The following is an 11,796-nucleotide window of genomic DNA, read 5'->3' as shown; positions in this document are numbered from 1 at the left end:
TCTGGACAAGCCTGGTCTCTGCTATGTTACCCCTCTCCCTCATTTATCTGAGGCCTTCTTAAAAACATAGACTTTTAGATTTTAAAAAAGTCTCTTTATGTGAAAAACACACCCACCCTTTGTGTCTCTAGGGTCCTCCCTCTTCTGGCCTGTATTGTTCCTGCTCACTCTTGACTTTTCAGCCTCCTACAAAAAGAACCCTGCTTGGAACTTGCCGACTTGGGAGGGAATCCCTTTCTGCTGCCCGGCTCTGCTTAAGGTAATGAAAGACACCTTCCCAAACTCAAAGGCTCAGGGGATTGTGACAGTCATAACTCTGTTTCCAAAGTCTTGGTTTGCACTGGACGAAAATACAACGCTCCAGATGCCAGCCAGTTGCCTTTGGCTGGGCAGGCGCATGCTGAAGAATGCCAGAGAAAGCCTCTGATTGAGACTCAGCCCTCCTATTCCCCCCATTCTTCAAAGAAATCTGTGGGGAAAACTTTCCCACTCTCCCTCCCCTTGACTTTCCCACTTTCTAGATAATTGAAGCCATGTGTAAGGGAATTGGGGGCAACCCAGACAGAGGGAGGCAGGCTGTGATTATGGCAGGATCCTATTTGCGAGCAGTTCTGTGAAGAATTACCCGGCTGTTGTTAGGAGAGTAAAAATGTCAAGGCTTTTTGTCTAGCGATTGGGAAAGTGGGTCAGCTGGGGAAGAGTCAGACTGGTAAGAGTCGCAGGCAGAGAAAGGGAAGATTTAAAAAACAAAACAGAAAAAAGATAAGAGAAATATTGAGAACTGGGCAATGGAAGATGGTACGTTATTCTGTCATGGTGACTCACCGTATTTCAGAAGACTTTTGCCCTTAAGGAAGACTGAGGAAGACTCTGCAGAGGAAGGCAGTGGCAAACCACCTCTGCTTCTCATTTGCTTTGAAAGCCTCCTACTGAGGTCGGTCACCATAAGTTGTGACTTGACGACACTTTTGTATGTGCATACTGTTGGGATATTTGGTTAATACAGCAGGGTTTGCCCAGTCATGGAAGCACGATACTGAGTGCAGTAAATAAAATCTTCTGAGAAGTATGTTGCGAAGAAGGTAAACTTACATTTATTCCAGTAGATCATCCAGTTCACATGCAGGTTGCAGTCAAAGGAAAAGAAAGAAGCCTAATGATAAGAGCACTTTCCCTGTCACAAATGACCAGCTTGTCTGGCATGATGTGTGTGGGAGTATGAAGGCATGGCCATTGCTTCTGTGGGAGACACCTGCAGAGACATGTATCTTCATGGAAAGCCATGTGAAGAGAGGGTGGGAGGTCTCAGGGCAACCCAGGTTAAGACAAACAGAGGCAGGGCCAAAATTAGGCAGGAGCCATGGCAGCAGTGCCCCCCTCCCAAATCTGCCAGACACACCCCCTCCTGGTCCTTTGAATCCTGTCTCCTCTTGTTCATGCTTTCTTAATTAAATTAGCATCCCCTGTCACCCCCTCCAGAAAAAATCCTAGATATGGGCCTGAAGAGAGGTATCCCATTCAGTGAGATAACACTCAGAGAGAGGTAGCCACCTCCACCCCCTATATCCAGGCATGCTGAGTCGCTCACTCCAACACATGCTACAAATGGGAAGCCTGAGGGTCAGAGCATTCAAGATTAGATCTCCTACTAAAGTGATCTTCAATCGCTTTTGTTGGAACCCCTTTGTGTGTCATTGATCCCCACCTGCTGGGTCCTGAGACACCCGGAGAGCTGCCAAATTCAGGGCTTTGTTTGGAACAGGAACTCCTTTGCATATTAGGCCACAATCCTCTGATGTAGCCAATCCTCCAAGAGCTTACAGCGCTCTTCTTACAGGGCCTACTGTAAGCTCCAGGAGAACTGGCTACATCAGGGGTGTGTGGCCTAATATGCAAAGGAGTTCCTGTTAAAAAAAAGCCCTGGCTGCCATTAGTTTTTGCTGCCTTTTGGAAGCTCATGTTATGGCACATGCATAGAGAGCAAGGGCTTCACATCTTTGGCCCCCTTTCCCAAGCATGCCTAGAGAAAGAACAGTGGGTGAGACAAATGAATTCTTCAGTGGAGAAGATCCTTCCATGGCTCTAACCCTTCCCTCGTTCTGCACTAAGGTACGCCTCTGGGAGATCAGCTTGTGTTTCCTGGCCCCGGCTCTCTTGCTCTGCTGCCCACGGTTCTGACCTTGAAACCAGTGAGGTCATACATCTGGCTTCCTCCGTTCCTATCATGTGCCTCTGATGCTGCATCGTTTCATGTCACATGCCTGTAGCTCACAGGGTCCCATGCACAGTGGGTTCCTGATCTATAAAGGTCATTGCCCTAATGAATTTGTGTTGGAAGGGCGTTCCAACCAGGAGTGTCCCAAGTTTGGTATGTGAGTTCTCCTTAGGCAGTGCAAGGGCTGTAGAAGATGGTGGTTTGAAATAGCTGGGAGATGGAAAAGATGGCTGAGCGAAGCTGCAGGGGAGGAGGCAGTGACATTTAACTCCTCAACTGGAAGCCGTGGCTTGGAATTCTTCCATCCTGCCCCAGAAAGTATGGAATGAAGACAGGGCTTATTTTGTAGCAGGAACTCCTTTGTATATTAGGTGCATGCAGATATGGGAAAGCGTTCAGTCATGAGCCATTCCACCTCCACCGACGGTCTGAAGGAGTGCAGCCCAAGGGAAATGTTAAGAATTAGGTCAGTGTTAGGAAATAGACAGGAGGTGACGGGTGTGGGATGGCTTCTCATCTTCTGGAACAGGGTACAGCAGCAGCAGGGAAACAGTTAATCCTCTGAATGAGGGTTTATGTCAGCTTCCTACCATAGCTTAAGCTGGCTGGGAGAGGCCCTTAAAACAACAGCTATTCCTTGTCCATGTTCAGTCCCACATTTTGTGCAAACAAAGACACCAAGCTGCCAATCAATAACTGCCTTCATTCTGCTGGTGTTTACCCTTGCTCCAATCGCATTTTGGAACACTGCAGCAGCTCTGCCCTGCAGATGGATGAGTTTCCACGGATAGCGAGAGCCTAGCCCGGAATCCAGATTTCACCCCCACCTCACCTTCTTCTCTGGATGACAGGTACAACTTGTATCTCTTTCAACGAAAGGCTGATTTTGAAAAAAACAAAACAAAGGGTGTGTGGTCTGCTTCTTCCCAACACCCCCGGCTATGGAAATCCTGCACATTAATTTGAAATGCTTGGCTGTGGGCTGGGCTTTCCCCTTGTATTAATATCAAGCAGTTCCATAGTTGTTCCCTGGCTATGGAAATAGCTTCTGGGGCTCAGCTGAGATCAAGCATTGTAAATTGAAGCATCAACAAGTAATGAACAAGTAATCTGGGGGGAAAATTCCAGCCCGGTTGGAACTTGACAGACAAAATGGAAATCAAACTCTCTACAGAATCCTGGGATTTTTCCATTTAGTTAGGTAGGTAGTATTTCAGGATGAGCCCCATGGTACAGAGTGGTAAAGCTGCAGTACTGCAGTCCAAGCTCTGCTCATGACCTGAGTTTGATCCTGGCAGGAATCTGGGTTCAGATAGCTGGCTCAAGACTGACTCAGCCTTCCATCCTTCCAAGGCTGGTAAAATGAGTACCCAGTTTGCTGGGGGGGGAAGTGTAGATGACTGGGGAAGGCAAACCACCCCGTAACAAAAAGTCTGCCAAGAAAATGTCATGATGTGACGTCACCCCATGGGTTGATAACGACTCGGTGCTTGCACGGGGGGCTACTTTTACCTTTTTAGATAGTATTTCAGATGTCACAGGGACAAGGGAGAAGGGAACATGACCACAGGGCAGAGCATGTGCTTTGCATGTAGTGAGGTCCTGAATTCAAATTCCAGCATCTCTGTTTGAGCCAGTCAGAGCATTGCACTAGGATCCAGGTTCAAATCTCCACTCTGACACTGCATGTCACGGGGTCAAGAGCCTGGGGGTGCTATTGGAGCCTTCTCTGACGATGGAGGCTCAGATAGCAGCCACTGCCAAGTCCGCTTTTTTTTCACCTTAGGCGGGCGAGGCAGTTGGCCCCCTTCCTGGAACGCGACGACCTGGCAACAGTGATTCATGCTACAGTCACCTCGAGGTTGGACTACTGTAATGCCCTCTACATGGGGCTACCCTTGTGCCGGACCCGGAAACTGCAGTTAGTGCAGAACGCTGCTGCCCGGCTGCTACTAGGGCTCCCAAGATGGGAGCACATTCGGCCGGGGCTCCGGGATCTGCGCTGGCTGCCAGTAATATTCCGAGTCCAGTACAAGGTGTTGGTCATTACCTTTAAAGCCCTATATGGCCTAGGACATGTCTACCTTAGGGACCGTCTCTCCCCACACGTTCCCCAGAGAGTACTACGCTCGGGTTCACAAAACCTGCTGGTAGTCCCTGGGCCAAAGGAGGCCCGCCTAAAATCCACCAGGGATCGGGCCTTCTCAATAGCGGCACCTTATTGGTGGAACCAGCTGCCGGAGGAGGTGCGGGCCCTGCGGGACCTAGGGCAGTTCCGCAGGGCCTGTAAGACAGCCCTCTTCCGGCAGGCCTATAACACCTAACTGATAATGAGAACATCTCTGGATGGAACAAAATGCTTCTATAGACCGCTGGTTTTATCTTATCTTGTTTTATTAATTATAGTTTTAATTGTATTTGTAAATGTTTTAAATCGAATTGTATGAATTATTATGCTGTGAGCCGCCCTGAGACACTTCGGTGAGAAGGGCGGGATATAAGTCCACTAAATAAATAAATAAATGTAGATCTTAGGGTAAAGTGACAGCTCATGTTAAGTCCTGGATAAACCTGGTTGGACCATGGTCCATCTATATGAGTGTGGATGAATAAGGGCTGTGGCTCAGTGGTAGAATCTCTGCTCTGCATGCCAAAGACACCAATTAAATCTCTAGTTCAGGGGTGGCCAAACGGCACGAGGCTCTTTCACACATATTGTGCGGCTCTTGAAGCCCCCAACCATCCCATCAGCCAGCTTGGAGAAGGCATTTGTCTCTTTACATCGCTGCTTCAAGCCAAGCCGGCCAGCAGGTTGGAAAATGCATTTAAAGTTGCTTTCTTTCCACCTCTTCCTCCCCCCCATCTGCTTTCCTTCGTTCCTTCTGGCTCTCAAACATCTGGTCATGTCTTGCAGCTCTCAAGCATCTGACATTTATTCTGTGTTGCTCTTACGTTAAGCAAGTTTGGCTACTCCTGCTCTAGTTCAATGGATCTGGTAACAAGGGATATGAAACACCTTGACCCGAGAGCTGTGCCACCAGTGAGCAGACAAAACTGAGCGTGATATATCAATACTCTGATTCAGTATAAGGGCCCTTCATATGTTGCTGTGTTCAATCCCCAACTCTTGATTATGTGGCCCTGTTTCTCTTCCTAGGGCGATCCAGCACAGCAGCAAAGAAGTTCCCGGGGTGAGGGATCCCACCTGATAACATAATGCCCAGACTGCCCCTGTTCCTAGCCGCCTTTTCCCCTTTTCTCTCCCTCCTCCCACAAAGAGCCTCCTCCCACTGCCAACTGTTCCCCAAGTCTACTTGTGACCAGCACACTGCCTTTGTGCCGGGACATAACTTGGCCGGGGAAGGGGTTGACATCACTACGTTGCAAAGGAAGGGGGCCTATTTGGTGGACATGAGCCAATGGCTGGACCCAAACGGGACGTGCATTCTGTGCCTGAACCCTCTGATGGATGGGCAGCTGCAGCGACTTCCCCTGGCCGGGGTGGACTGGCGGGTACACGTCTCATGCCACCGCCAAGTGAGCAGTTCCGTGGAGCACTCTGATGTGGACGTGGCAAAAGCGCTGGCCGGGGAGGTGAAGAACAACTGGAGAATGGAGCTGAATTTGCCCAAGGAGATGGAGTCCGTCGCCAAGGGCCAGGTGGTTTTAGTTGGGGCTCGCTCTCAGATGGTCGTTTACGCGCATGAGAAAGCCCAGCAAGACAGATACAGCTTTGTGAGGCATGAAGTCTCCTGCGAGTATTACAGGTAAGTTTGGTTTCATGGCAACCTGGCAGATGCATGATGGGAAATGGGGTTAACAACAAGGGCAAGAAGCAGGGGGAATGATGGATGTGGTTATGGGTGTTGGGCTCACCTCTGCCTTAAATTTAGGCAAGTTCACCTTCTGGGTGCAAGCAGGGCTATTTTTTGTAGCAGGAACTCCTTTGCATATTAGGCCACATACCCCTGTTGTAGCCAATCCTCCAAGAGCTTGCAGTAGGCCCTGTAAGAAGAGCCCTAAAAACTCTTGGGAGGATTGGCTACATAAGAGGGGTGTGGCCTAATATACAAAGCGGTTCCTGCTACAAAAAAAAGCTCTGAGTGTGAGCATTAAAAGAATGTGCAAGGCGCATTATTCGTGCATAGATGGGCTCCTGGAATTCCCTGTTGTATTCTTTTTTCTCTGATTCGGCCTTTATTCTCTGGCACAAGGAGCTGAAGGAATGCAGACACCCTGATTGGTCCCTAATCTCCTGCCCTTCCTCCGAGCAGGCTCAGACTCCTCCCAAGACCCACCCTGCTGTCCCCCCACTTCTCCCATGTGGTACGGAATCTTCCCAGCAAATACGACCCCGGGGAGTATCAGCATTTCATCGACACCTACGGCACGCACTACATCAGCCAAGCGCAGCTCGGGGGGAGAGTGCGCAACTTGCTGGCCGTGCGGACTTGCGGGGCAACCTTGGCAGGCTTGACGGCCTCCGACATCAAGGACTGCCTGACCTTGGAAGCCTCTCTAGGCCCTGACTGGATGTCCCATTCCTTGAGCCTCAAATGCCACGAGCTTCGGAGGAACCAAGCCAAAGGGATGTTCTGGGAGGCCTACGGCCAGCGGCGCACAGAGGTGGTGGGAGGGGATAGCCAGGTGGAGCTGCTGTTTGCAGAACCTGGGGAGATCTTGCAATTCTCTGAATGGATAGAGAACCTCAAAACGAGCCCTGGGGTGGTTTCATATTCCCTCCTACCGGTCCATACTTTGATAGATCGAGGAGACCCCAGGAGGGAAGTGCTGAGGGGAGCCGTGAGGGACTACATTGCCCAGAGGGCCCTCTGGAGGAACTGCACACAACAGTGCCCCGGCCGGAGCTACCCTAGCTCAAAGAACCCTTGCGTATGCATGTGTGAACCCGATGCTATTACTGACACCATGTGCTGTGCCCGGGAGCGGGGTCTTGCCCACTTACAAGTCCACATCCAGAATGGATCCGGCCTGTGGGCCGACCACTTCTCGGCCACCGACGCCTATGTCAAAGTCTTCTTCCAAGGGCAGGAGATGCGGACAAGGTTCATCAAGAACAACAACCATCCTTGGTGGTCAGAAACTCTGGACTTTGGGCCGGTCAAACTGACGGGCCTCAACTACATCGAAGTGCAGGTCTGGGACAAGGATATCTGGCACGACGACCTTTTGGCAACCTGTTACGAGGGTCTTGTGATCGGGGGGAAAGTCTGGAAGAAATGTTATCCGGCTCGTGGAGGGGTTGAGTATTATTATGTGTTAGAGTGTGGGCCTGCTCTAGGGGGCAGCAGCTGTCATGACTACGTTCCCCAGAAGCAACATTAACCAGTCACTGCTACCCAGGGTCTTTTTTGTAGCAGGAATCCCTCTGCATATTAGGCCACACCCCCATGATGTAGCCAATCCTCCAAGAGCTTACAGGGATCTTCTTACAGGGCCTACTGTAAGCTCTTGGAGGATTGGCTACATCATGGGGGTGTGGCCTAATATGCAAAGGAGTTCCTGCTACAAAAAAGCCCTGCTGCTACCCAACCGCTCACTGCTCCCCCCAAGCAAGACTAAAAAATGAATTTCTTCTACTTAGCAATACTAGTCCAATACTTGGCATAAGAGTTATATAGAAAGAGTCCCTGGATGAGGCTTAATTAGACAGAACCTTAATGAAACTGTTGTTCAAGGCTCCATGGAGACCATGCCACTGTGGCAAAAGGCCTTTTCTATTCGAGCCTTTCCTGTATGCTGCAGCCAAAAGGGTATCATCACTATACTGCAATTTCAGACTAGTTTTACACTGCCATGAGTCCCGCTCCCAAATCTGAGACCCAGGGCTTCCTAACAACCAGAACCTTTTTTGTAGAAAAAGCCCAGCAGGAACTCAGTTGGCCACCCCCCACCACCACCCTGACATCACCATTGTTTCACACAGGGCTTTTTTGCATATTAAGCCACACACACCTGATGTCGCCATTGTTTTGCACAAGGCTTTTTGTGTAGAAAAAGCTCAGCCGGAACTCATTTGCATGTTAGGCCATGCCCCCTGACACCAAGCCAGCCAGAACTGCATTCCTGCTTTTTAAAAAAGGCCCTGCTAACAACAATGTCCCTCACAAAACTGTTTCCCGGAGATGTATGCAGGGCACATCGGCAATGGAAAACTTTGGGCATGCCTTTAATACATTTTCACCTTTGTGTGAAACTGCAATTACTTCCAATCATTCGTTTGGGCCCAGCACAAAATTGCCCCAGGCGTTAGAGCTCTTGTGCAAGCAGAAGCTCAAAGAAAAGATGCTAGCTACTTGTGCGAAATCATGGCATCAGCTAGCATGGCTCCCTCTAAAGGAAACACAAGGAATGGCAGCTTTGGAGAGAATGAAAGTTCCAGGACTATGGGGACTCTCCAGCACTTCTACCAAGTTATGATCAGCTTAAAGCCGTTGAGTGTAGCGGTAGGTGAGAAAGTTTCCGGAGGGTAGCATGTTGGTTCACAGTGGAAAAGCAAGATTTGGGTCCAGTAGAGCCTTAGAGACCAACACGATTCCCAGAACATAAGCTTCTGAGAGTCAAAACTCCTTTAGTCAGATTCCTCAGTAGCTGAGCTAGATATCCCTGGTTCTTGTCTCTGCCACAAAGCCACAATGTACCCTTTGAGGCTGCTGAGATGATGTGAGTGCTCTCTATATAAATGCTAATCGTTAGACATTTCTTAACAAACTCAGCTGTCCGGTGTTTGTAGTTAAGAGCAAGGACTGTTAGAACCGGGTTTGATTCCCCACTTCTTCACATGCACCTCCTGAGTGACCTTGGGTCAGTCACAGTTCTGTCAGAGCTGTTCTCTCAAGAGCAGTTTCTGTCACAGCTCTCTCAGCCCCACCTACATCACAGAGTGTCTGCTGTGGAGAGAGGAAAGGAAGGAGATTGTAAGTCGCTCTGAGACTCCAAGTGAAGGGCAGGGTATAAATCCAATCTCTTTTCTTCTCATGTTGCACAAAGCTCCTAGAAATTATACAGGGCATATCAGCTTGTGAGTTAAGCAGGTGTAAGTCACTGTAGATCAGTTGTAGACAATCAAAGAATTCTGAAATCTTCTGAACTCTTAGAAAGATGGGGCCTAGCTCTACGGTCAGTTCCCAGCAGACTCTTGGTGATGCCCATGGTGTCACAACAAGTACACCAGTTCCTGTTATTTTACCAGCAATAAACTCTTCTTAGCCAATGTCTGTATGTCCCAACAAATTGTATGCAGTTTATTCAGCACAAGGAAACGCTCAAAGCTTTGTACCGCACTTGCTTATAAAACTATGCTGCGAATGCAGCACATAACAAGACTCAGTCTTCGGTGTTATTCACAAGAGAGTCAAATGTACTTTGACTCCAGTTTTCAGGTGGTGGTACGAACCTTGACATGGTTATGGGTATGAAATCTCTGTGCTCCTGTATTCGTAGACTAAGCAAGGAGTGATAAACACAGCAGCTTAAGCTCCAAGCAGGGATACCTTTGACAAGCAGGGCTTTCTGAGATCTGAGGTTTAGAACGCTCCTGCCTTCTTATCACTGCATATAACTACATTTAAAGGTAGGGAAACAGAAGAGCAGATCTCCTAGGAAGGTGGGTGGTGCTTAAAAGCATAACTTACACTGTCAACTGAAGTGATAAAGTCCTTGATGATAAACTTGGCCCTTTGTAAGTTTCCCTCCACTAACTCATGGAACTGCTTTAAATCTCTGCATACAAAAGAAGATTTGCAGTTAACCTTTTCACATATCCCAATGCCCAACTGATTTCAATCATTATCACTGGGTAATCATGATTGCAGGATGAGGCCTAAAGGGCGGGGGGGGGCTTGTACTCTAGATCACTGAGACGCCTTTTCATGAACTGCTATTGACTAAGGTTATGGCTGGGACACAATATTGTATTTAAAAACATGTTAGGTTTAGGTTAAGTGTGATTAACAAGGTTGTCCTGAAGTTTAGAGCATTATGTTCAAATGAGAAAAGATTGAGCATTACACCTTCTTTGAAGTCACTATAGCTAAATCTCCAAATCTCACCCACAAGCACAATGCACAGACCATGAAGTCCACATCAGAGTTCAGTCCCCCCACATCTTTCCCGTTACGAGCAACCAAGGCAGGAAGTGGGGTGAAGATTTAGAAGCAACATGCGTCAGACCTGTCAGTGGAAGTTCCAGAAAGCTAGCAGACGTGGTGGCGAGTTAACAAGAGAAACCTCATGTTTCTTTTCATCCAAGCCCAGGGACCCCTGGCTTTCAGAAAACACCACAGGGAAAGAGCAATGCATTTTCTCAGGATGAGAAAGCTTCACCTCCCCATTTTCACGTGTTGCATCTCTGTGCAAGGATGGGGCATTTTTCTCAGCCCGACTGGATGGGTGTGCAGCTTCCCTTTCTCTCTTTGAGGGACACGGGGGTATTTCTTCAGGGAAACCTGCACCCCAATTTTGAGTGTTCAGATGAAGAGCAGTCACCAAAGGAAGCAGCCTACCGGTTTCCAAGTCCAGCTCCCCCCACCCTGGCTTTTTTTCTTGCGGTCCAGTCTTGAATGCTTGCAAAAGCAGAGTTTAGAAGCTGATAGGGAATCCTCCCCTACCCGCCAGATTCCTGGGAAGCTTTTAGTGAAGAAAATGCAAATGGTCTCATGCACAAAGTCTCTTTAAAAGAGACTTTATCTTCAAGATATTAAAATTGCTTTCAAACACAAGGATGGAAGGGCATGTTAATGACTAACTTTTGATGACCAATACACACGCGCACACCATCAGAACCAACCGTTTTGTTCCCACTTGAATATAGGCCCCAGTTCTCAATAGCACTAGGCAGACTTCTGACACTTTACAGCATGGACTGTCCCTTGACACTCAACTCAGTTTCTAGAAACAGAGATGCAGCTCAGTTGCTGCGTAAAGTATCCCTAGAGAGCCAGTTTGGTGTAGTGGTGAAGTGTGAGGACTCTTATCTGGGAGAACCGGGTTTGATTCCCCACTCCTCCACCTGCACCTGCTGGAATGGCCTTAGGTTAGCCATAGGTCTCCCAGAGCAGTCCTTGAAGGCAGCTTCTGTGAAAGCTCTCTCAGCCCCACCCACCTCACAGGTTGTCTGTTGTGGGGGGGAGAAGATAAAGGAGATTGTGAGCCGCCCTGAGTCTATGATTCAGAGAGAAGGGTGGGATATAAGTCTGCAATTCCTCTTATGTTTGATATCAACATTTAAAAGTCTCCTGCCCGATTGGGGAGATTCCCTGGGACCAGATTTGAAGCCAGTTCTAGAAAACTTCTGGTAACAATATGCTCCCTTCCTCCACGCATCCACCCCTAGTGAGGTGCGTATTTGGCTACCCTCTTCCCACACAGTAGTGGGGTTGGGGGGAATAACGCTGGTCTGGAACTGCAATTTCTTCTGGAGGGTGAGACAATGACTAATGCAACAAGCTGCAAAGACCAAGACCTGGCCCTGCAGCCTGGCGGAGCTCTGGAATATCTGAATGGAACAAAATGGCAGAGGAGAGTCTGCGTGGGACACCACAGCCTGCCCCCAGTGGTCA

At 48.7% G+C, this 11,796-nt stretch overlaps 1 protein-coding gene across 1 annotated transcript; it reads left to right on the top strand.

Moving 5' to 3' along the window:
- The first annotated feature begins 5,431 nt into the window (after positions 1–5,431).
- Positions 5,432–7,572, top strand: LOC132584500 (perforin-1-like). Its single transcript, XM_060256391.1, has 2 exons — positions 5,432–5,982; positions 6,490–7,572. The coding sequence occupies exons 1-2, from the start codon at positions 5,432–5,434 to the stop codon at positions 7,559–7,561; spliced, it is 1,623 nt and encodes a 540-aa protein (XP_060112374.1). The 3' UTR covers positions 7,562–7,572.
- The last annotated feature ends 4,224 nt before the right edge of the window (positions 7,573–11,796 follow it).

Source organism: Heteronotia binoei, chromosome 15 (genome assembly GCF_032191835.1).
Source record: "Heteronotia binoei isolate CCM8104 ecotype False Entrance Well chromosome 15, APGP_CSIRO_Hbin_v1, whole genome shotgun sequence".
NCBI classification, from domain to species: domain Eukaryota; kingdom Metazoa; phylum Chordata; class Lepidosauria; order Squamata; family Gekkonidae; genus Heteronotia; species Heteronotia binoei.
This window is presented reverse-complemented; position numbering and strand designations above follow the sequence as displayed.